This window comes from Pectinophora gossypiella, chromosome 5, assembly GCF_024362695.1.
Source record: "Pectinophora gossypiella chromosome 5, ilPecGoss1.1, whole genome shotgun sequence".
NCBI classification, from domain to species: domain Eukaryota; kingdom Metazoa; phylum Arthropoda; class Insecta; order Lepidoptera; family Gelechiidae; genus Pectinophora; species Pectinophora gossypiella.
In genome coordinates, this window is record NC_065408.1 from 4631618 (window position 1) to 4659311 (window position 27694).

The window sequence follows — 27694 nt, forward strand, 5'->3', positions numbered from 1 at the left end:
CTAACGTTGCGTGCTGTTCGCTTATTTTATATGCCGACGGGTCGATAGTACCGCAGTGTTGAGCCATACTTCGTTACCGTCGCACGGGTGGCGTACCAGCTGTTTCGTACCGACAGTTTTGAAAATCGAACAGTAAGTTTTTATATTTTGAATTATTCAACCTTATTTTTATCTTTTTTCTGAATAGATTGTGAAAGAAGAACACATATTTTTAATGGCCAGTGTCGTAACGTGTTATGTAGAAGAAGTTTTTGATAAAATAGGGATTTGATTTGTTTATTTAGGCTACTTTTACCGAACTTAGAAATTAAATTCGCCGGTATTGGTAACAAAAAGAAGTACTTAAACTTTTTTTTTCAAAAACTGCGGATTTAAAAAAAAAATGATAGGTAAGTAGCTAAACGTTATATAATAACAATTCTATAATGAAAACGTCTTTGTTTTTCATTATGTAACATCGCTTTGAGTGACTCCCTTTAAGTGACTGAAAATTTATGTTAAGTCTCTTAAAGTAGGGCGGAAAAATTACATAATTCGATTTAAACCGGTGTACCAACCTAGATGTACGGACTATTCTATTAACAGTTTATGTGAACTAGATATTATTAAGCGCAAAATTCCGCTACTAAACCGATACATTTGGTCAACAATGTAGTTTTATAATGACAACGTGCCCAAATCAGAGAAAATTCTCGTATGAATTGGTTTCGTTCGATTTTCGCGAATATCCTTTCTTGAGTACGTGAATTTGAATTCGAATTGAGCTTGATGTAAATTTTACGATGTTAAGCACGATTTCGTTTAAATAACTAGAGTAATACATACATTGCATGTTAATAGAGTTAACAATAGGAAAGTCAAAATTTTACAGATGAAAATACTGCAAATTCGACGTGTGTGACAAAACATTGAAATAAGTAATCGTTTGGCAAATTATAGGTACGTAGGAAACTATTTTACCGGGTCGATACATGATTAAAACAATAAATAAGGTAAGTATTTGTTAAAAAATATTTACTTTAGGTACGTATATAAAGTACGTGTTTCTTTAAAAGTGATATAATATTAAATTTTACGAAGTAATGCTAAATAGTACGTTTTTCATACAACTCTAGTAGATAATATTTATCTATAAGTAATACATATGTGTGCCAAATACCTGGATTTATCCCCACTTTTATCGAAGACGTGATAGTTTAAAATAGCTTAGGAGCACTTTACGTCTAGAATAGGTCTAAGATAAGAAAGTCTTTATTGAAATAAAACAGAAAATTCTTATACAAAATATCCCTCTTCTGAAAGCTGTTAGGAAGCTCTCTCGAAACCTTTTCAAACATTTTCAGGCTCTATTCAAGTTGTCATTCTCCGCTTTCGTCTGAAAATAGTTTTTCAGGACTGAAATGAAACCAGCGATAGCGTCAGTGCTTTGATAAATTATATCCGTGAAATGTGCCGTTTTCAAAAGAAAAAACACTTATCAGTTTCGTTTGTGACTTTACTTGCCTGAAAATAAAACAATTTATAGATTCAGTAACCACCAAAAATTATAATATTCGTTTTTAAGGTTAGTACTTTATATTTAGTAGATAAAAGTAAAAAAAAAACCATTCAAGAAACATAAACAGCCATTGTACTTACTCTTATAGTGTCATAGGCACAGGGCCCATGAAGTCAACTGGAGATCGTATGGGACCTACCCCACCACGATGCTCAACTGCGGGTTCGGAAAAAAATATATTAAATAAAATATATTGCAAATGTTGCCATTAAATTAAAAAAAAAATAGAAAAAAAGAAAAAAGAAGAAATTTCTTTAAAAGAAATTAGAAGTAGTAGTAATTTCTATTTCTCTTTTGTTTTGTATTTTGTTTTTCCTGTGTGTGCAATAAAGCATTTGTTATGTTATGATAAGTATTTGGAAATTATTATTTAATATCAGTCTCGATTACCCGCTGCAGGGCAATGCCTTCTCTCCGTTTCTTCTTTTATTTATTCGTAAAAATAAAAAAAATATATATTAATATATAACAAAATTTTGAATTTGAGTATTAAAGTTACGGCTTACGGCGACGAAACGTCGAAGATGTAGATCGTCGACCTCGCCGGCTGGGTCGGTATCATTGACCGGAACACTTTATAGATTAGTTTACAACACAAACACAATAAACTTGAGTATAAGGGCATGCTTATTAATGGGTTGGGCAGAACCACAAGTAATCAGAAGAGAACTTAATGTTACGAAGTCTTAGGGATCAGGCCGGATCAGCTCATGGCCCATAATAACGACAATTACACTTAGATTTTACCTAAATAAACTTTTTTATTATTATTATTTTTTACACTTATATTTCTTTCAACAAAGCGCGAGTTTAATGAAATTTAAAATTTGAATTTGGAACAAATACAAATATAATGAGGAGCTCGGTGGCGCAGCGGTAAACGCGCTCGGTCTGCGATTGTTGAAGTTAAGCAACTTTTGCAAAGGCCGATCATAGGATGGGTGACCACAAAAAAAAGTTTTCATCTCGAGGTCCTCCGTGCTTCGGAAGGCACGTTAAGCCGTTGGTCCAGGCTGCATTAGCAGTCGTTAATAACCATCAATCCGCACTGAGCCCGCGTGATGGTTTAAGTCCAGATCTCCCTATCCATCCATAGGGAAAGCCCGTGCTGATGATGATGATGATGACAAATATATTAAATACAAATATACTATACTATGTATATATATTTAACACAATACATTTTTTTACATATTTTTATTTTAAAACGTGATATGTTATTAAGTATTAAACACCTACTCAAACTACCCACTGTAAATTGCTCATTTATTTAATTTTTTTCAACAATCCGTACTAATATAAAAGCTGTCTGTTACCTTTTCACGCTTAAACCGTTGAACTGATATAGATAAAATTTTAGAGAGATATTTTGAGACCTGAGAAAGGACTTATCATAGTTTTAATTCCGAAAATCATATTCTAAAGAGAAGAAAACGGGGATGTGAAAAAACGTGCCGCGGCGCGCAATTAGCAAAGTCGCGGGCGAAAGGCTAGTATCAAATATAGGTTAGAGGTAGAAATAACTATAGGCACAAAAGTGGTCCTAAATGAATTTTCAGCGGTATAGAAATAAATGTTTGGCAGAATATCAAGCACGCCGTAGGAGCCAAATGTCCATGCGAACGATGTCATTGTAGTTAGATTTAATACATTCACCTAGACGGGTAGACTTGCCCTACTTATCAATTCGTGAACTTTTTTTTATCAAGTACTTACTTGTTATTCTGCCTTACAGTTTACAATACACCAAGTTTGACGCTTATGTGTATTATTAATATTATTATAGAGCTAATACTATGTTGGTATATTTTTTGTTGTATATAATATATTGGGATCTCCTCAATGAAATATATTTTTTTTATTTTAAACTTCAAAATATACACAACTACGGCATTAAGTTTGACGGTAATAGGTATTAATGTTTTACTACAAAGTAAGAAATGAAAATACATTGAAAATATCGTCTTATGTTATTAATACTCCCCAATTTTGTTTTTTTTTAATACTTTTTATCTAGTTTAGAGTGAATTCTATTTTTGTGCCAAATAATGTACTATCATATTATTATGTGTTGTCGTATTTTTTAGCGAGCTAGGCCAAAAAGGTGTTTGTGTTGTGACCCTCTTCATTTTTCGGTTTCTGGTTTTTTTATTACTTGAATATCTGCTACAGCAATGCATAGTCTGTGCAAATTTCAACCAGGTATCAAAATATGGTTCAAACGATAGGGCTTTTTTAAGGTTGAACTTCGAGACCCTCTGACAGACAAACGGACAAACGCAAAACCGGTTTAGGGGTACTAATTGGAAAACGTCGTGTTTCTGATTATACTTAATGTAAAAAACTACCCTGATCTAATCGACCTGTCCCTGGCAAATAAAAAAGTGAAACCCTTAATTGACTCCACTATAGCGACTTTTTTCGCTTGCGAAATATCAAACATACATTCCTACCTATCCTGTATAGACAAGAATTGGTCAAAGTTGAATCGTTGTTACCTCCACAATGCTAATTGAAGTCGTTCAATAGATTACGAAACTTTCATTTACTGAAAGATAGGCGTACCTACCTAACCTATATCAAGCAACACAATAGAATTTGTGTCAATGAAAAATGCTAATAATGTTTTGTAAATTTTACATCATCCGTCTAAATACATAGGTAGATTTTAGTGACGCATTTACAAATTTCTTCTTTGGAATGAGGGACTTTCCAGGCCACGTTCCTAAAAAATATACAGATGGCGCTGTTCAAATTTAACGTGATAATTACCTATTTCCTTATTGGTCGGGTGCATAAAAATAAAATATAATGTAATGGCTGAAGCTAGATATTTGGATCAGATATGTTTAGAATTATGTTGCTATGTTGCTTCTTTTTATGTTTATTTATTTATTTATTTATTTATTATGGACGAGTTACAAGCTACACTCTGCACATGCAAAGTTACAGACAATAAAAAAAAGATTAAATTATGTTGAATAATAATGGGTGGGAGAGCCGTTGCGCGAGGGTGTAATAACAACGGTCATCAAAAATAAAGATGCATAATATCATCAAAACTATTATGTCTGTTATCAATGAAATTAGAAGTTTAAACGCTGGCAACGTGTATAGGGCCATCTATATTTTTGTGGAGAATAGAAAATCCCTCTAGAAAGTCCCTTTTTAAATGTGTTGTAAAATATACTTAAGCAAATAATACATGTCTGATTACTGGCCGCAAACCTGAGGATATATATTGTAAGCAGCAAACTCTACCGCATTGCTACTCCAATGCGGGTAGATGAAGAAATTTCACATAACATAACATAGTCATCATCATCACCAGCCCATTAACGTCCTCACTGCTGGGGCACGGGCCTATGGATGGATAGGGAGATGGGGCCTTAAACCACCACACGGGCACAGTGCGGATTGGTGGTTATTAACGACTGCTAATGCAGCCGGGACCAACGGCTTAACGTGCCCTCCGAAGCACGGAGGAACTCGAGATGAAAACTTTTTTTTTGTGGTCACCCATCCTATGACCGGCCTTTGCGAAAGTTGCTTAACTTCAACAATCGCAGACCGAGCGCGTTTACCGCTGCGCCACCGAGCTCCTCATAACATGGCATAGTATCACGGGTCTATCGCGAAGATAAATAGATAGCTGGCCCAAGCTGATTGATCACTTCTAAAACTTGAGGGGTTTTTCTTTTTAAATCTAATTTTTATCGAAGTTTGAGCCACTCTTTGTGATGATGATCAAATCATCACTTTACAAAAGAACACCATTATCATTTTAACCCCCCTAATCATCACAGCCAAGTTGCAAATTAATTCGAAAAGCGACAGTGACTGTAAAAAAATGTATGAGACTGACATAAGTTGACATGTCAAATTGGCTAAGGCCCCGCGAATATTTAACTACCTCTTCCTTCAATTGCTGATATTTTTCGGCACTGTTTCTAAGCGATTATAAATGTATTCGGAAGCATACAAAATACGTGGTAATAATATTTTGTACGATCATAATTATAATAGTAATTTAGATATAAGTACATATCGCAAAAGGGTATCTATTAAATAAGGGACTCATGCGTGGAAATATTCGTAAACAAATTACGGTTTTTATTTTCAGAACAAAATCGAAATGGATTTTTATTTTTTATTTACGGATGTCATGGAATTCAAGGAAACTCGTTTAACAATAACTAATAAAACGTTTCAATGATTTAAAAGTGACGTCAAATAAATTAACAATAGAGAACCAAACAAAATCAATCTATAAGGATCGGTTGATTTCACGATACGGTGATTAGGTAACAGACAAACAACGAGAATATTATTTTATAACTGAGTTTCATAAAAAAAAATTGAAACATAAAAATGCCAGCCGGGCCTGCACACGTTGCGTGCGGCGTGAATTATATCGAGGGCTTCGACCAATAACCGCAGCGAATGCTATCTAAGTAGATAGACGTCGTACGGCGATTGGTTGAAGCCCTCGACATATAACGCGTACCGCGCGGCGCGGTCGCCGTGCCGCCGCGACATAAGATGTTTGAACTTTCCAAACGCGGTTTTCCATTCTTATGTTAAAAGGGTTCCGGCTAGGGAGTATTGTATTTTTTCCCAGCCGCGTCACTGTCAGTTTCAGAGGTTATAAGTACGTAATCCAGCAACACAGACATAAAAAATAATACAAAATTCAAATAAACCGACCTTAAACTAACCCATTTTATTCCATCGAACTGTTCTATCGCGTGTCTACCTAAGCAGGTGCAATCACAGACAGATCCACCTTTCTTCACTATTTACTTTCCGTTTGCATAGAAAGTTCAAGGGCAATTGGAAGTGAATCCTGTCGCAATGCGACATTTTGCCCGAATGCAGTACACCTGAAATATTTAGAAAGTTACAGTTATCGACTGGGGTCCCGGGGGAACGTCACCAGATTGAATTGAGACACATTTATTATTAACCTCAAGAGTGAATGGAAAACCACACTCAATAGACCAGGGAGTTTAAAAGGGCCACATAGAAGCAATTCATCTTAAAAGCAATATTGCAATAAGGTAGTTTCCAACTAGTCAAATCAGTTACTTTTTACTAAACGTCAAAACACGACTATGGAATTTGTATGAAAAAACAACCTGTGACGTCATAGAAAAATATGGCAAAATATCGCACTTATAATAATAAGTAATAACTTACATTTTTCTTTATTAAGTACTTACTTAAAAACGAAGTTTTTGTCACTTTTGGATCTGTCTTTATTTAGTAATCAGAATTTCATAATTTAAAAATAAAAAGTAAGTGCGCAATGTCAAGAAATGTCAAATTGCAATATTGCATTTCTAAATGATGAGCGCTTTTTAAACACTCAGGTGAAAGGAACTGCTGTGCAATTCTGAAATGAACTTGTTGTCGCTTTTACATACGTATAATATGATCTGTAATGGAGTGGACAGAAATCCCAAGACATTTTCGCTTCTGAATCGAATAAGATAGTTCATAATATTGTCTGGATGTAAATGTTTTCAATTATGGTAATTGCAAAGACCTAACCCTTTACTACAAAACGAAAACAAGATAATACTAGATTTATAAAATAGTTCACAAATTTTAATGCAACTAATTGGCTAGTCAAAATACATTTATATTTTTCATACATTCTATGCAGAATCTGAGGCACTACTACCGTCGCAGCCGTGGGACTTCTTTCATGGCGCGGGCTATATTTTAAACCTGCTAGTGGCTCCTAATTTTATTTTAAGTTATATCATTTTCTTATCCACCGAAAAGGAAATTGACGGATGATTGACAAATGTTAATTTTATTTTACCCGGGCGTTTAAAATAAGAATCTCGCTGATATGCAACCCGTTTGATGTGTGCTGTCAACTTAATTCTGACGGGTCATTAGCCAATATAACATTTTGAGAGGGTTTTTTAAATATCTGCCAAAAATTTACGAGTGTTCTATAAATGTCATGCCGGTCGACAACCCGTCCCTTTCCTTTTCGGCGGATAAGAAAATGACAGGTATAGCTTAAAATAAATTTAAGTGGTGTGTTCTAGAATCAGCACCATTATATTTAGTCTTCATTTTATAATGAAGCGGTTTAAGTATTAATTGAAGTGCCCGTACGGAACCACAGTATCTAATATAGCTTGGTATTACTGCCAAGGATTACTTTATTACTACAGTATTGTTATCATAAATGCACAATCCTCAGACGATATGTTACAATAGACTATAATATTATACTAAGCAGAGTAGAGTACAGTGGTACCTATTACCTACCTATGCTATTCTTAATTTTATTTAGGTTTCCATAGCTCTATATTACAACGAAACCTTTACAAATCCTTCTTTACAGCAACTAAATATACACTTTGTGAGAAGCTGTAGTAGTTTTTGACACAGTCGAAAAAAAATTATGTAATAAATCAAAATGTGACTATACTAGTGTATAATTAATCATGTAAAACCTTAAGTACTTTACCTTAAACATTTTTAATTTTTTATTAACAAATAATTGACTATGTTACTACTGTCACTATTTTATTTAATTAATAAAGATATTTTTAAGCTTCATTTTATAAATATTGTATAAATAAAATTTAAAACTTAAGGTAAAATATATTTAAAAAATAAAATTAAGTTTTAGATTATTTAGGTGTTACATTAGTGGTAAATCGTTAGTGACATGAAATAGGTAAGTGTTACGATGTATTCGTGTTTGGTATAATAATGTAGGTGTCTACTGCAACAACTGTTTTGCGCAGTAGTCAAAAAAACTATCATGCAATGCGGTGTTGAAGATCTTATTCAAACGCTATGCGGCTTATAAAGAGTAGATTTTACGCTTTTATGTTTATGTTAGTAGCGTAACCGTGGTGGCGCCACCGTGGTGTCCAAGTGAGATAGAGCTCTAAGCCCTTTACCAAAAATTCAGAGCCGTGGTAGCCCAGGTGGAGAACTCTAGACTCTCACTTTGAAGTCTCAGGTTCGAATCCCAGTATAGGCCTAAAGCAATAATTTTTGAACCTGAATACTGTTGAAACTTATCCCCGCCATAAGTTCTGGCCTGTAAATCGTGTTTAAAAAATCAAAACCATCTCGTGGCTCACGGGTGACCCCCGCGACCTGAATAGGTTAACACAGTTTGGCTCACCCGTGTCCCCTATGGCTTAAATGAAACAACCAACTTTTTTGCGTGGCGTTGAACGTGTTCAGCGGAAACATTTTGGGTTAGCTGGCTTATGCTTAGGTTACTAGAGTTTAATTTCACCAGATTTTGAACTCACCTGAAACTAAGCCAGTTTATCGAATATCTTGCCTTAACTGTACTAAAAAATGTATATATATTTAATTTCAATTTGTGATCCTTAGTTTGCACTAGTATTCCTAGTGTGTCTCGGTTGCATTGACGCACACGGTAAGAATGATATTTTAGTATGGAGTGTAACTAAACTTTCATGATCATCACTAATTTAAGAGCCGCGCTCTTGTCGGTGCAGCACTCTCCATTCTTGTCTATCAAAGGGTAATTCTTTGACTTTCTTATAAGACACAACGTTCGCATTCTCTTTAATACCAAGAACCAAGAACACTACGAAGAGTTTACATGAAACAAAATAAATATCATCTACCTAAAGTTATCCCGTTTTTCACGAGGTCCGCTTACCTAACTTGAAGATTTGACAGGTCCCATTTTACTAAAACCAAATGTAACATGCTCAATAAATACTCAATCTGGAACTGTTTATAAGGTTTCCTGTGGTTCACGATTTACCCCATTAGTAATTCTACAACGAGTCTTTACTCGTTGTTCGAGTGTTTACCCTCGGTTTGACGATTTCGGTCACGCGATGCCCCCTTACCTTTAATACTCGAAGGGTAAGAAAAAAAGTTTAAAAATTCTCGTATCAATTACTAGGCTAGATTACTGGGTCAAAGATATATTATAAAATGGTAAACTGAAAATAAAAGTCAGCCTAAGATGCTTTAAAATAAATATACTTATTTTTTATTTTGACTGATTAACAATTTTTTGGCAGAAAACGAATTCCGAATAATTTTGCGCTTATAATTAACTCTCTACTCTGAACGTCATAAAATAAACTAAATATAAAATTAATATTGAGTTACGTTCACAACAGACCAGGAACTCGCCCGATAGAGTACATAAATACCGTTCTTGGGAAAACTAAGCAACTGGGCAGAAAATAAAACGCCTGCCATAGTTGTTAAAGCAAAAAATATATTCGATTGTTTTGCATACCTCAATCTAAGCTAAGCGGCTTATGCTATTTGTCGTTCCTTTGTTTAATTATATTATTCTTCTATCAACTACGGTAACCCTCACGATAAATGAAGAAGAAGATTTCTAGTAATTATAAGTATATTGCTTATCTGTATTTTGATCAGAATAATAATGGGTGGAAGACATGAATGTTGTGTCTGGGTGTAATAACAAAGGTCATCATTTATACCTAAAAACAAAGATTCATATGTCTATTATTCATGATTATTAGTTTTCAACTAGACAAAACAGTTTCCTTTTTACTAAACGTCAAAACACGATATTACTATGGAATTTGAATGAAAATGCACATTGTGACGTCATAGAACAACGTGTTAAAATGTCGGGCTTATTATTACGTTTTTCTCGATTAAAATATATAAACAAGTTCATCATCATCAATTTAATAGCCACGCTCTTGTCGGTGCAGCATTTTCCATGCTAAAGTAATATATATTTCGTTAGTTTGAGATCCGTCTTTATGTTGGAATAAGAATTTCATAATTTATCTTAAACCTAGTACACGACCCAATTAGAAGGTAACGAATGCAACTCTGTACAGCTCCATCGGAACGTCGGAAAGTCCTTCATTGTTAAAGTATCAAACTTTAGGCTTAAATATGGGGTATGGAAACTATGGAATATAAAAATAACTTCTAAGTACGTCAAACGACAAACAAATTGACATATCGATCTGATTCCAATCATAGGGGTACAGTTGGTAGAACTTATACCACAGACTTACACGCACACTCAAACTCGTAATTGCTAGTGCGCCTCAGAAATCAGAAAATAACTTGCAAACGATTTTGATTCCAACAACTTCTACAACATACCTAGGATAGTAAACAGTTGAAAACACTATTTATTTTTTTCATATTTCTAGTTTTTTTTCTTATTTTATTATGGAAACATATACAAAAACACAAACAAAACAGTGTAACAAAAACCAGAAAGGTTTGTATGTATACTTAGGTCATGTATTTTAAGAAGAGACGTTTCACTACTGAAGAATTATATCGCATCAGTGGCCTACTATCTGTCAGAAAATTATATATAACAATGACTATCCTAAAAGCCCACAAATCATTTCCCTTCGACATCCGTAAAAAGGAAAAGCGACGTAAGGATATTGTTGTTGAAGTACCTCATACTAAAACTGTCTTTGCTACTAGGCAATTTAATTCACGTTCTGCCTTTTTGTACAATAAAATAAATAAAGAAATATATATATATGATAAAAAATATTACGAATGTAAAACACTTTTACTAAAATGGATTCAAGCTCAAACTTATGATGTTATCGAGTCTTTACTGGATCGTATTACATGATTGTTGCAGTATGATTCTCATACACCCACAAACCGCGCCTTATACACCATTCTCATTTAGATACCACACACACACACACACACACACACACACACACACACACACACACACACACACACACACACTCACACTCAAACACTCACACACACACGCACTTTACTGTGCAATGCACACGACACCTACTGATTTTTTATTTATTTATTTATTTATTTATTTTTTATTTATTTATTTACATTTCACGACTTTACAGTGCAGAGGCGCCAATGCGCCGTCAATCAATTGCGCTGATCAATCTCACTCATTGGAATAGTTTTTCGTGTTATCCAATGTTAAAATATGTTACCTAGTGTTATACTCGGCACACCCAGTAGTCTATTCCTGTTATGTCCTAGTAATATGTGCTGATCCCAAGATTTATACATCGTAGGGCTGGGTGTGCTGATATATATTCTATCTGCATGCCGTAGTACTTGTCTTTTTTTTTTTAAACCTACCACACTGCTTTATTTACATACAATTTATTTGTAATAATGGAAGAGCGGGGCCTCCAAACACAGGCTATGTCGCTTAAATGGAGACCCCAATCCACCAGTAGTTAAGGCTTTATTGTAAAAGAAAATAAACATTTTTCATTTTTTTTTTTTTCATTTTTCATTTCATACTTAAGGAATCGTCATATTAACAAATTATATCTAAATAGGTACCTAAATTCAAGCTAAAACCATAAATAATTGTTTATAATCACGATGTGAAAACGTTCTACAATACAAACAATCTGAATTTACTTACGAATCACAAAGAACCACGCAGACACATTGGAGTCATAATAACTTGTACAGTCATGAGTAATATCATGTACCCACTTTAGAACCCTATCGCATTATTATATTTGACATTTAATGAGACTTACGGGTTAATTTGTCAGAAAAGTTAATGTGACATGGTATCAAAATGTATAAATATTAGTACTCGTGACCGTACCTACAGTTCTTAGCATCATGCTCCCATTCCTCACCAGCTACGTTTAAGTCCCATGTAATATCCTCATATGGATGACGAGCCTATTGCCATTCTTCTTCTATCGTGTGGGTTGTGAGGTAGCCAACCTCATCAACCCTGGTGTCAGGGTTACTATTAAGCCGCCAAAAGCCTCTGACATGGCTCATGTAACGACTACTTACTTACATCAAAAAGTAGTAACCGGGACCAACGACTTAACGTGCCTTCCGAAGCACGGATCATCTTACTTTCGGACAATCAGGTGATCAGCCTGTAATGTCCTAACCAAACTAGGGACCTCTGGAAATTAAAAATATTTTTGTATCAAATTGTAAGCTCATATTAATAGTAAACAGTAGTAGTTAGTAGTATTTGGGAGTAGTGGTATTAATAGTTAAACTTTATTATTTACGAAGAATATTGTTGAATAACTGGTTATTTTTCGGGATACTCAATGAAAAAAAGAAAAAAAAAGTTAATCGATTAAATCCATCGATGTACTAGCACTAATGCGGGGCACGGTATTATTATAGAAAGATTGATTTGACGTAGATAATCGCCATTGAGCTATTTTTAGTCTATTATACTCGTGCCTCGTCCTCGAGATTAGTAACCTGAAAAGCTTAAATCATATGTAGTTACACGTATGTGGCACCACTCATGCACTGTCTAGTTGAGATAAGTATTGTATTTTTTTTTTTTTTTTAATGTGGGTATTCCTTTCCTAGTTTCCCCGCCAACTATCATCGGCTGCCATTCACAGTGCAGTGCGCAACCACTCGACACTTGTTTTGTTAAAATATTCGTTTCTTGGAATTTATTCGCGTTTACGACAAGTAAAGTGTAGTCTTTTCAGTGCAATGCCTAAAAAGAAACGCGGGGACGACATGGAATTAGAATTTCTTAGGTGGAAAAATAAAAAACTTCAACGTGAGTTGGATCGCAAACGGTCTCGTAAACACAAAAAGAAGGACAGCTGTTCACGTTCTTCATCGCGAGACAGAGACCGTTCTCGTTCACCCTTACGAGACAAGGACCGTTCTCGTTCGTCTTCTCGGGACACAAGCTACAAAAATACAGGTATGTACCTTGTTTACGTCAACTAGTGAATCGCGCGCGACACTTTTATATAAGTTAATAGTGATTTACATTTCATATGTAATAAATCGTTTTCTCAACGACAATTACTTAAGTTGTAATTAATACCTAGGATTTCCATCATTTCTATACAAACTTTAGGTGAAACTAACGTCGAATTTCTTATAAATGTGTACTAATAACGGCTATAGCTACTTATGTAAGGCCAATCAGAACAGTTTTTGGGACTGTTTCGCGGCCACTACTATCATGATCAGGGCTGTCTTTGGGACAGACCCGTATGTTGTTTTCGCTAATCAGAGCAGTTTGTGGGACTGTTTCGCTAGCACACAATTACTTACCTATATGGTAATGGTTTCGTTTCAGCTGAAGATATAAAGGATAATTCACAAATAGAATCAGATAGTCCAAACGAAGAAACTCTGGTGACAAATACCGACACAGAGACAACAGTAGCTGAAGCTACTAATGAAAGTACTTCATCAGCAACCGAAGTAGGGCTCACTGAGGACCCAATTCCAGAGGCTTCAGACACTGAACTCCTCGAAATTCTCGGTGCCGATCCTTCCGCGACAGTGGTGTATGGGAAAGATATACACTCAGAGCTCGCGTCTAGACTTCAGCATGTAGCAACAGCTGGACTGACAAAAGAATCACGTAAAGAACTCAATGATAAATATTTAATACCAGCTAACAGCATTAAAATCGGTGCTCCTTCTATGAATCCCGAAATTAAAGCTGCTGTAACAGAAACAGTCATGAAAAGAGACAAAGGGATAGAACTTCGACAAATACAGCTGGCTGCTGCAATTTCCGGCCTAGCTACAATACTCAGTAAAGAACTCGAGTCCAAAGATAAAGACAGCTCCCGATCGAAACAGCTTATGGATGTCTGTCGCATCCTTTGCGATATACAACACGCCGAATCAGTTACTAGGCGTAATTTCGCTATCTTTTCAATAAAAAGAGAACTTAAGGAACACCTCGTTAACACGAAAATTGATAAGACCTTGTTTGGGGAAGACCTCGCAGAGACTCTAAAATCTGCTAAAGCGGTAACCAAATCTGGAACCGAGCTCAAGACTAAACCTCCACCGAAACCAAAGGCACCGGTGTCGACCGGAAATTTAAACTGGAAGAGCCCGGCACCAGCTCGGAAGCAGCAGCAGCAGCAGCAAGGAGCGCCGCGCGGTCGCGAAGCAGCTCCCCCGCAGGCGCCGGGCCCAGCACACCGATACACTCGAACTGGGCCGCACGCCAGCTCGTCCAAGCCATCGTACAATCAGCCGAAACAGAACCAGAGGCGCTAAATCCGGTAAAGTACGCCGGTCAGTTACATCTCTTTCACAAACAGTGGGCTTTATTAACTAACGATAAAACTATACTATCCTGGATAGACGGCTACAAAATTAATTTTACAAGTCCTGTCGTTCAAGACTGTCCTCCTAGAACTCTAAATTATTCTGGTACTGAAAGAAGGCACTTTGACGAAGCAATTCAAAATTTAATAACAATCGGAGCAATATCGGAATGCAAACCTTGTAAGGGACAATTTCTTTCAAGCATATTTTTACGACCTAAACCAAATGGAAAGATGCGTTTCATTCTGAATCTCAAAAATCTTAACAAATTTATCAACACCGATCATTTCAAACTCGAGGATTTACGTACCGCAATCAAACTTGTCTCTAGAGAATGTTTTATGGCTAACCTGGACTTAAAAGATGCTTATTTGCTAATCAATATTCATAAACATTCGCGGAAATACTTGCGCTTCATGTACTTAGGTAGGATCTATGAATTTAATGTCCTTCCATTTGGTTTAAATACTGCTCCCTATATCTTCACTAAGATCATGAAACCGATAGTTAAATTGCTCCGGCTATGCGGTTATTTGTCTACTGTCTATTTAGACGACATATTCCTATTAGGGGAAAACCACAAAGAGTGTTTAACTAATATTTCGATTACGACAAAATTATTGACTAGTCTGGGTTTCATTATAAATGAGGAGAAAAGCGCTCTCATTCCTTCACAGACTTGCAAATTTTTAGGGTATATAATTGACTCTCAAAAATTTCAAGTATCATTGCCGAAAGATAAGGCAACTCGAATCAAAACCGAATTAATAAACAACATGAAAACCAAAAGGTGTAAAATTAGGAAATTTGCACAATTAGTAGGTTTATTAATTTCTGCTTGCCCGGCAATAGAGTATGGTATGCTCTATACAAAAGAATTTGAACGGTGTAAGTTCTTGAATCTAAAGGATCACGCTGATTATGATAGCTACATGATCATACCCAACACTTTGCATAATGATTTTTCATGGTGGATAAGGGCTATCGACACTTCTGTACGGCAAATCAGGATAGATAATTACCATACAGAAATCTATACTGACGCCTCAACTACCGGGTGGGGGGCTGCCTGTGGCAACGATACTGCCAGCGGCATGTGGTCGCAGGAGGAGCGCGGAAAGCATATAAATCATCTAGAGCTATTGGCAGCATTCTTCGGCCTTAAGATATTTGCTAAAAATCTTAGTAACTGTCAGATTCTTCTACGGGTTGATAATTCAACTGCAATCGCGTATATCAATCGCATGGGTGGGATTCAATTCCCGCATCTCTCTAAGGTAGCTAAAGACATTTGGCAGTGGTGCGAGGATCGCAATATTTTCATATACGCATCCTACATAAAGTCTTCGGACAATGAAATTGCTGATGCTGAGTCGCGAAGAGTCCACCCGGACGTGGAATGGACTTTATCAAATAAAGCATTTCAAAGCATCACTTGCAGTTTCGGCCAACCAGAAATAGATATTTTTGCAAGTAGAATTAATACAAAATGTAAAAAATATATGTCATGGCATCGTGATCCTGACGCATTTGCTGTCAATTCCTTTACCACAAACTGGTCAGGATTTTACTTTTATGCTTTCCCGCCATTCGCTATTGTACTCAAAACGCTGCGAAAAATAATTTCAGATAGAGCAAGGGGTATCGTGGTCGTGCCGAAATGGCCCACTCAACCATGGTACCCTCTGTACCATCGTCTCCTCCTATCAAAACTAAAAGAGTTTGAACCTAATGAGAATGTTATTGTATCCAATTCCAGCACCCGCAACATACAGGCGAATCTTACCCTGGTTGCCGGAGTGTTGTGCGGACAGCGCTACTGCGACGCAGCATACCACCCTCCACTGTAGACATCATGATCGCGTCACTCTCTGAAAACTCCCTCAAGCAATATGACGTGGCCCTTAAGAAGTGGTTTAATTTCTGTCTGACAAATAAGATAAATCTCTACGAAGCGTCAATCCCAACTGTCCTATACTTTTTAACCGAGGCATACAATCACGGTAGTCAATATGGTACATTAAACTCATACCGTTCGGCTATGTCATTAATTCTTGGTCCATACATGGCTAAAGACGATAGAATTTCACGATTTTTTAAAGGAATATTTAGGCTTCGCCCCCCTCAACCCAAATACAACATTACGTGGGACACATCTGCTGTGTTAGATCTGTTAGGCCAAAAATACCCCAATGAAACTTTGCCATTGGAAACCCTAACTAAGAAATGCGCAGTACTAATTGCCCTTACAACTGCACATCGTATGCAAACATTAGCCAAAATTAACGTTAACGATATAGAAATATTAGAAACAAAAATCTTAATAAAGATACCGGCACATATAAAAACATCAAGACCTGGAACAAGTCAACCGGTGCTAACATTACCCTTTTTCTTGGAAAAACCCGAAATATGTCCTTCTAAAACACTACTTGCTTATTTAGATAAAACCAAACAAAACAGGGGGATTAATAACAGCCTATTTATTAGCTTCAGAAAGCCATTCAAACCCATAACTTCACAGTCACTGAGTCGCTGGGTGAAATCTATATTAAAGGATAGTGGGATAGACGTTTCAATCTTTACCGCACACAGCACGCGACACGCATCCACCTCCAAGGCTCGCAGCACCGGTGTGTCTGTGGACCTGATCAGAAAGACGGCAGGGTGGAGCGGTAGCTCTAGAGTTTTTGGTAAATTCTACAATAGAACAGTGCTGAATTCCGAAGAAACCGCATTCGCAAACGCAATCCTCAACAATTAGCCATATTATGTAATTTGATTAAAATGATACTATGTTGATTCAGCTATCTTAAAATAGTTTTGACTATTATAGTTTAGATGTATACACATAAGTATTATCATAGATTATAAACTTGATTGTAACTATTCAATAAACATTTCTTAGTAATTGTTTACAGAATATAGGCTTTCATTGACATTTCCTTCGCAGACTCTCAAAGTCTACATATGATTTAAGCTTTTCAGGTTACTAATCTCGAGGACGAGGCACGAGTATAATTAATGATTAAACGAACTTACCAGTAAGTGAAGTTCTATCATAATTATACGAAGTGCCTCGTCCGAAGAGATTAGTAACACCCGCCCACCCTATCTAGTGCCCATATTTGCTACTAAAATGTCAATGAACATTGGGTTTCATAACTCTGAACTTAATGACAGCCGATGATAGTTGGCGGGGAAACTAGGAAAGGAATACTCACATTAAAAAAAAAAAAAAAATACAATACTTATCTCAACTAGACAGTGCATGAGTGGTGCCACATACGTGTAACTACATATGATTTAAGCTTTTCAGGTTACTAATCTCTTCGGACGAGGCACTTCGTATAATTATGATAGAACTTCACTTACTGGTAAGTTCGTTTAATCATTAATTGTCCATCGCCCTGAAAGTATTAGTTAATTACTTACTAATTTCCTCAAAGTTTCCATTCAGTGTATTGTTCCCTCAATTGTAGGCTAGCTTTTCTGTCCACCCACGACTTCGTCCACGTGGACTTCCATTATCGTGGTCCGTCATTGGACGTATCATCTATCAGGGGGTCTAAAACACCATAAGGAAACAAGGCATCTAAGGAGCAATATAGTACTTTATCATTTATATCATTTATACATTGTTTTACTCCAATCACATCAGTCATCCCGTGATCATGGCACTTGCAACAGTGTCGAAATATCGGGAGTCTCATGTCCCTAATTTGAACGCGGTAAGAACCCGTTATTATGTGTTTTAATACTGCATTTTCAGATGAATCGCTTCAATGTGGCCTTATTAACCTCCAAGGCACATAATCTTGCAAATCGCTCTTGCAGTTTATGCTAAAAGTAGATCAAAATTCTTTGGCATCGCAGGCGCTGCTAGAACAGTTTTATATCTTTCACAATACAGAGTTACCGGGTAAGAGCCTTCAGCGTTCCCCATTTGTCCGGCCAAGTAGTTAATGCCAAAAAAAATACAGAGAAGGACGATTTTCGTTATTGAAATTTTTAAAATTCAGATGTTGTGATATTACACACCGAATTCTTCAGATGACGTCATCAGAATTTTTCATGTCACATTATTTTTTATTTTTTTGACAAATAGAACTGTTGATCTCACAAAATGACAAATATTATAGTGCCATACGGTTCTAAAGTGGGTACATAATAATATTGCTTATGACAGTTATGACTGTACTCATAGTTTCAAACAAACTCATGCTGTGAATGAGCGCTCCCGGTACTTACCGCCAATGTGCGTGGAGACCTTTAAACTGGTGACATAGAATAACGGACAATTGACACACGCCCTTGATAGCTAAACAAATGACCATTGAACGACCACCTTTCTCCTTCCAGCTTTTTGCTTCAATAATGTCATCCTACAATGTCAGAAGGAAACAGATTGACCGAGAAACCTTTCTAGGCTATCAACACAAAGGCCTGACCAACATAGTATTTCACCTGCCATGGTGTTGCAAATTCAAAATATTCACAACTACATCACAAAGTCTAGGGATCCGATCAAAAGTGAATCTTAAGGCTGAGTATTCTGATTGAGAACAGTTAGATCTTATGTACCGTTGTTGAAGATATCTTGAGCTGTTATTGTGTCTAAGACGCGTCTGCGCATGACCTAAGTGCAAATACAACAAGGAACTGACGTTTGAGCTTTCTCGATTATTATCGCGATGGTTAAAGTATTATATTTTATACGCATGCGTGCTTCTCGGTGTGACTACTATTTTTACGTGTAGAAATCTTTATGTTTATTTATTTTATATATTTAATTAATTAATTATTAAAATATTATTGTAAAGTTAAAAAATTCAAGTCTCAAGTAATTTTTTTTGAATGTGTTCCTATTACAGGTACACACGGCATTCAAAATTACAACAACAAAATATCTATATACTTATACATATAAAGTATAAATAAATCTGTATAAAACTTAAATAGAGTTTTATATAAATAAAACAGACATAAATCTTCTTTACAAACATAAGAGTTAAAAATAATATTATGTTATATACTTGAGGTAAATTCTTACGCGTTGCGACCCTCTATGCGAGTGTAGAGTGCCTTTTGAGATTTGAACACGTTTCGAATCCAAAACTCGTTCTAAAATTGGTTCACTAAAATCAATCTTCTCACAGAGTAATAGTTTTCACCTTTTCACACACTACTTTTGTGCATCGTGAATAGATTCCAAGACACTGTGAATTGAATACCGTACAAAGACTGGACATCGAATGACATTGATATATTGAAATCACAGCTGTTGCAAACCTTTTGTAAAACACATTTTTAACGGTTATTGTTTTTGTAGATAACTGTCAAATGTAACGTTACATTTCCACCTCAAAGAACTGCTCTATAAGGTACGCTAGTAGACTATTGTATTGTTTTAATGAGTTAAACGTTAATAAAGCTTTTGCACGTGGTTTTTCTTGTATCGACATCTGCACTAATATGACTAAGTATATATTATAATAATTATTATCATGTTATGTGTTTGTGTGTGTGTTTGTCGAAATCACTTTGTCAGTCTGTCCTTTGTTTGGTAAGGACTTTTCAGGCTTGAATCACCTGATTGTCCGAAAAAGTAAGTTGATTCCGTGCTTCGGAGGGCACGTTAAGCCGTTGGTCCCGGCTTAATAGCCAATGCTAATGCCGTAAAAACACCTCCACCAACCCGCAGTGGAGCAGCGTGGTGGAGTACGCTCCATACCCTCTCCGGTTGATTAAGAGGAGGCCTGTGCCCAGCAGTGGGACGTATATAGGCTATTTATGTTTATGTTATGTATGTATCATGTTATAATTAGCTGCTGTGAAATCAAATATACGTATACGTAAGTAATTTAAAGAAACATAAGTATTGAATCTCTTTGGTATCAAATAATTTCGTGCGAAAAGTTTTTATATCGATAAAACTTTATTTAAAATGTCACTGGCCATTAAAAATTAAAATGATTAAAAAAACAAATTTGACACTTAGGTACGTACATTTTGTTTATATCGATTGAATTCGTTGCGAAGCGCGTGAAAAAATATATTTTTCATTATTTTTCCAGAAATTGAAGCCAAAATGAGTTATTTGGAGAAGGTGGACCGGTACCTGGACTCCCTTAAAGTTGGGAAAAGTAAGTGAATATTATTATAATAGCTATAGGTACATTATTTATATCGTTCGGTAAGGCCCCCTTTTAAGGCCCCCTCGAATGATTAACAGCCATCAACAAATTTCTTCTTAACACATTGAAGCAATTGATCTAAAAAAGGAATATTGCTATTTGACATATGTTGAAATTGCGCATTTACTTTTTTTTACAATATTGCTTTTTTAGATGAGTTCGTTCGATGTGGACTTTTTAACTCTTAAGGTCATCATACCAAAATTATTGAGCCATCACAATATTATAGAGAGCACACAAAATTCTCTGATAACCATTCAACGGCTTTTAACACGTTCTTCATTCCCTAAACGCTGTATTTGGGCTTGGTTCGATAAGTCCGAAAATTTATTTATAGAACATCACATACGTCACTCAGGCAAGTTACTAGAGTGTATTTCCCTAAGGTATAATTATAATGAACTTGAACTTGTGTAACCTATTAGAATTGTCTAGTAATATAAATTATGTTCGTAAAATTAAATATCAATATTTGGGTCTGCAAATAATATAATGTGATATTATTTGACCGCAACAAAAGTTTAGCTTGTAACGCTAAGAGACTAAATTGTATTGTCACTTTAACAAAACACTCACAAAAAGTTTTTTTTTTTTGTTTAATTTGCCCCGAGAAGAAGCAGGCAAAGGAACATAGCCATACAGCCTGGTCAAATTAAATTTTTCTTCATGTGATTTCTAAGAATCAAGAACAAAGTCTTTGAATTCTGACAGAATAAGAATTTGTCGATCGACTTTTTCATGAAGGAAATGCGTCTTCTTTCCTTAGGTGCAGTGGTAGACTCATGGTTCATGATGTCGAGTCCGATGCCGATCCTGTCAGTGATTGTGGCGTACTTCCTCCTCATCAGGATTGGCCCGAGGATCATGAAGAACAGGCCCCCGTTGAAGATGAACAAGCTTCTCACGTACTACAACGCTTTCCAAGTCATGTTGGCAGCTATGATTTGTCTTAAGGTAAGAAAACAAAATACATAGTACATAATAATCACGTCGGAGGTACTGTCCGAGGGAGTGTTGCAGATTAATCGATATATCGATTAACCTGTTTTGGAGCCCCTAATTAGAAAGAAGAAAGAAAATATTTATTTCCATATTGGACGCCACATTTACAAACTTACATTACAGAAATAAAAAAAAATAGAAAAAAAAACAAAGACAAAAAGACAAATAATACAGACATTAAATATACAATGGAGGCGCCCAAAATAAAAAAAGGATCTCCCTCAGCATAATGCCGGCGCTGGTATTATGGGAGACCTATCGAACTCTTATTTAAATATCGAAATATCGATATCCCTATCTGTAGTATCAATATAATTTGAAATTTGATCTTAAAAAATATTATATTATAATCGATTAACCGAAACCGATGAGAAATTTTCAATATCTATAGAAAATAAACAATTCAATTCAATGATTATTCGATATACAGCCGATTAACGAGTAACACTAGTCGTTACTCGATAACGGGCTGTATATCGATTAATAGAGGATTATTTTCTAAGCCCCTAAATAACCTAAATATACATGTCAATACTATATCGATACTATCAGTTAAATCAATTTTATCGATATTGAAACGTCCTCATCGATTTCAGTTAATCGATTGCCATGCCAGGGCAAATAGGCAATGCAAGTATCGTAGCCTAGCATTTGAGACAAGGAAAGATATATGGAGAGAAGGCCTGTTCTCATAATGGGTATTATAATTATGTATTATTATTGTTTGATATCCATACCGACTTTTGGAAGGTATGCGTGGGGCTGAAGCTAACACGTAGAGGCCTAATAAGACAATTTCATGTAAATGTGGTGTGACACCAACCGGTGATTATCCCTGTATGCTCTATGGGAGTGCACCCAAATAGATAGAGGTGTAGGGCTATTGGGTATTATGAGAACAAAGTAAACTGGGCTATTGTGATGAGGGTTAGTGGACCGACGTTCTGGGGGTTTGGGAACTATCATTATTATTATGAATTCACTGAAATTGGGTCGTGTACTGGGGTTCAAAATAAACTACGAAATTCTGATTACTAAATAAAGACGGATCTAAACCTAAAGAACATCATTTTCTTTCTTCTATTTAACTTACTTGTGAATTTTAATCAAGAAAAACGTAAAAATAATTCAGACATCTCCTCAGGCCTCTGTGGTCCAGCGTTGGACTTACGATCCGGAGGCTCCGGGTTCGAAACCCGGTGGGGAGAAATCACAAAAATCACTTTGTGATCCCTAGTTTGGTTAGGACATTACAGGCTGATCACCTGATTATCCGAAAGTAAGATGATCCGTACTTCAGAAGGTACGTGAAGCCGTTGGTCCCGGTTACTACTAACTGATGTAAGTAAATAGTCGTTACATGAGCCATGTCAGGGTCTTTTAGCGGCTCAGTCATAACCCTGACACCAGGGTTGATGAGGCTGGTATTCCACCTCACAACCCACACGATAAGAAGACAGACATTTTATCACGTTTTCCTATGACGTCATAGTGTGCTTTTTCATACAAATTCCATAGTAATTTCTTGTTTTGACGTTTAGTAAAAAGTAACTGATTTGATTAGTTGGTAACTAGCCTATTGTGGGGTTCTGTAATCTCCAATTATTATTTTCCATTTAATTTATTATTTATTTTTCAGGTTCTGAGATTAAATGTGTTTCGCGATGGAATACTTTACGCAGGGTGTCGATATCCGTCCCATACGCAAAACCCAATGGTAAGCATTGTACAAAAACATACTTACTTGAAATAATTTATAATTTATTTACATTGCTGGGCACGAGGCTCTCCCCAAACAAACGGAGGGATTTGGAACATATTCCACCTCTTTGCGTTTGTGTTTTTATTTAATATTTGCATTGAATTAGTAAATTCCAGAATCAAATCTAAAATTACTATGTAGCTATACGGCCTCTGTTCTCCAGTGTTGTTGTTGGGCCCATGTACAAGATTTCCATACAAACTCCAAAGAAAACTTTAGTTTTGACGTTTCGTACTTACAGCAATGTATAGTACAGTCATGAGCAATATAATGTACCCACTTTAGGACTCTGTCGCACTAACATTTTGTCATTTAGTGAGACTTACAGTTCAATTTGTCAAAAAAGTTAATGTGACATGGTACCAAAGTGTATCCATATTAGTGCTCGTGACCGTACATACACCCAATACACCGAAAAATTAAAATAAAGATCTCTTTTGACTAGGTTGTCAAGTAGCCTATTGAAACCCCAGCCGCCTTTTGTGCTTTCATTGTTTTTTTTTGTGTATGTGTTATGTAATAACAATCAATCTTCAACTATATAATAATATATGTTTTTATTTTCCAGTTGTTAGATGTGGGCTGGTGGTATTTCTTCGCCAAATTCACTGAGCTCCTTGATACAGTGTTCTTCGTTTTGCGCAAGAAAAATAATCAGGTAAAATTTATTGAAATTCATTTATGTCAAACATTTACATTAAATATTATTACATTGCTAGCTATGCAAAAATACAGCATAACTGCAGTGTGCCTGTACCTTTCTTCATATTTATTTATTTATTAAATCTTAGTACTAAATATACAATTTTGCAATGCCCTGCAAAACTGTTAGTTTGTCAGCGGGAATGAGTGTCTAGTAGTAACATGTACTTATATCTTATTACTGTGTAAGTATATCACAATAATTAACTAAATTAACAATTAGTAGCAAGAATTAGTCAGGACAAGAATCTAAAAGGTATTGCTTAAGTATTTTTTTAATTTACTTTTGTTTGGTTCGAGACGAATGTTCTCAGGCAAACTATTCAGTATACTTACAGCAATGTATAGTACATACACCCAATACACCAAAAGAAAATAAAAAATAAAATAATTTATTTTCAATTAATCATAACCATAGTATGGTCTTCACCATAGAAAAAAAAAGGAGAACAAATTTTATAGCAGTTGTTTTGTAGCCTTAGGAGAAGCGTCGCTAAAACTCCTCTATATAACATCCTATTTTTTTTAATTCCAGGTTACTTTTCTGCATGTGTACCACCACGTGATCATGGCTCTCTACGCCTGGAGCTACCTGAAGTTCGCGGCTGGCGGTGAAGGCGCTATCCTCGCTCTGCTGAACTCCTTCGTCCATGTCGTCATGTATACTTACTATCTTCTGGCAGGCTTGGGACCGAGGTTCCAGAAGTATCTGTGGTGGAAGAAGTACGTCACAAAGATGCAACTGGTAAGTACTGATCAGTTTCCTTTCCGTTCGCGTATATTTAAAATCTCCCTGTAAGTGCATATACGAAATTTCTGGATGGTAGGTGCCATATTTGAAAAATGTGGTGCTGTAAACTTTTGTTTCTAATAGGTAATGACCTCATTCAAAAATGAATTATGTAAGTTCTTTTATATTAATTATGTAAATTAATTGATGTGCAAAATTTTAGAAATAATAGTTATTATTATTATTAGTTCAGAATTTCAAAGTTTCGTTTAAAGAATAACTTTCAAATAAGTCACTTTTGGAATCATTGGGCGAAATCTCACGTTTTTAACTTCAAATACGGTAACAAGTTCGTGTTAACATCTTATTTTAAGTTAAGTAAAGGATTTATCTCTGAGCCATCTCAGAAAAATAATTTTACTATCACCACTTAGCAAATCTTAACATTGACCATAGTTAGAGCTTTTTCAGTAACATTATACATAAATATGCGACTTCTAGAAAAGAAATTTCCTGTTTCCTCACAGAGAAAATGTGTAACCTAGTATACGTATAGCCACTTCTTGTCATGACATGACATTAATGTATACTGTGTATTAAACTGAAGATTCATTATCTGCAGCCTGCTCAACATGAACTTAAGAACAAAAATTGGCAAAAGGTTTATTTTTCTTATATCATTTTTATTTACAGATCCAGTTTGTGCTGATGCTGGCATATTGCAGCTGGACTCACTTCTCCCCACGTTGTCAATTCGCCGTCGGATTCACCTATTTTATATCAGCTAACGTGATCATCTTCCTCTTTCTATTCCTCAATTTCTATTCTAAGAGCTACAAGAAACAAAGAGATGCGGAGAAAGAAATCAAGGAAGAGTATGAGAAGGCTAGAAATGGGGTTAAGAGGAATGGAGTCTGTCAACCAAATGGAGTCACAGAAGAAAAATGTGAGAAAAAAGAAAACGGGTTGTGTGCGGGTGATAGCAAAGATATTCCCAATCTAGAAGATATACCGTACGAAGTAAATAAGCCTTGTGGTGACTACATTAAGAATGGAAAAGTGTTCCTTACAAGACGTACAGCAAAGGCCACTTATGGCGCGGAATATGATTTCGACAGCATAATAAAGAAATGATTTTGCGTAGACTACGGCTAGTTGGTTTATTGAGACTGATTATGTGATGAAGATGGAAATTTTAATTTTGAATAAGTAGGATACGTAACGAGGGATGTTTAGTTGTAAGATTAGGTTAAAGTTACTTAGTTTTAATAAGTTAAGCAACTATAACAATGACATTGTCTAAGAAGATTGTTGCTTCGATTCATTCAGAAGATTGCTATAGTCGCCTAACTGTAAGTAAAACCATGTCACTAAAAATTATGAGTTCTTTAGGAACGTAAACATAAAATGAACTCAAAAACGATTGGGACATTAAGAAACTTCTAAGTATCCAATATTAGAATTAAATTGTAAAGCACTTTACTACGAGCAGATTTTTTGAAAATCAGCATATCGTAGGTTGTATTGCAAATTATAAATTCAAAAATTGTACCAGTGAGAATATGCGCTTTAAAAAAGGAATATTTCTTGCCAATCGCACAATTTGTTAACTTAAGTAGTAAATGGGTAAATTGCCTTTGCTGTAAATAGTTTGGATAAATTGGAAAGTATTTCCTAAATCTTTTTCCCTGCATCCCTAACGGCTTTGGGACCATCAGCTTTTTAGATTAGTCTTAAAAATAATTGTAGGTAAAAATTAAAAAAATCACGAATCTATTTCGGTGCAACAGTAACTAGGTGGAAATTCGCTGGCAAACTTAGCAAAAAGCAATATGAAACTCGCAGACAAAATGTGATTCTGATAAAGCTCTTTTTGTAAACTACTTTTATTAGTGAGCATCAGAATGACTGCCCAAAATGACAGATCAGCTTTAAAATATTACTAACATCCAATACCTTTTAGCTACTATTTAATACCTTTGTATAGATATTTTCTACCTAATTAATAAATAAGAAAATTTATTTAAAAAATGGCCAGTCATTCTGATGTCTGAATGACCACCCACATTTAGAATCTCCACAAAAAGGCTTCGAAATGTAATTTCGCCTATACACAAATTTAATACCTATTCAGTACCTACCTAAACAAATATTTTTTTTAGATTTTTAAAACAAGAAATAAAAAAATATGAGCAAAAAATGTTTTAACGAAAATGTTAATTGTTTACAACTCAATTATGCACTTAATACAAATTATAAAAAAGGAACATATTAATCTTTTATTGCATTTGTTCTTTTTTTATAATTTGTATTATGTGCATAATTGAGTAGTAAACAATAAACAATTAACATTTTCGTTAAAACATTTTTTGCTCATATTTTTTTATTTCTAGTTTTAAAAATCTAAAAAAAATATTTGTTTATGTAGGTACTGAATAGGTACTAAATTTGTGTATAGGCGAAATTACATTTCGGAGCCTTTTTATGGAGATTCTAAATGTGGGTGGTCATTCAGACATCAGAATGACTGGCCATTTTTTAAATAAATTTTCTTATTTATTAATTAGGTAGAAAATATCTATACAAAGGTATTAAATAGTAGCTAAAAGGTATTGGATGTTAGTAATATTTTAAAGCTGATCTGTCATTTTGGGCAG

The 27694-nt window shown here is 35.3% G+C and overlaps 1 protein-coding gene across 2 annotated transcripts; it reads left to right on the top strand.

Moving 5' to 3' along the window:
- Window positions 1–26919, top strand: LOC126366631 (elongation of very long chain fatty acids protein 7-like). Of its 2 annotated transcripts, XM_050009821.1 has the most exons (8): window positions 63–132; window positions 19977–20028; window positions 20722–20790; window positions 21608–21795; window positions 23483–23560; window positions 24174–24263; window positions 24843–25052; window positions 25731–26919. In XM_050009821.1, the coding sequence occupies exons 3-8, from the start codon at window positions 20736–20738 to the stop codon at window positions 26169–26171; spliced, it is 1062 nt and encodes a 353-aa protein (XP_049865778.1). In that variant the 5' UTR covers window positions 63–132; window positions 19977–20028; window positions 20722–20735; the 3' UTR covers window positions 26172–26919. The 2 variants fall into 2 exon arrangements, with proteins under 2 accessions (XP_049865777.1, XP_049865778.1); XM_050009820.1 differs by lacking the exon at window positions 19977–20028 and having other exon boundaries at window positions 1–132.
- The last annotated feature ends 775 nt before the right edge of the window (window positions 26920–27694 follow it).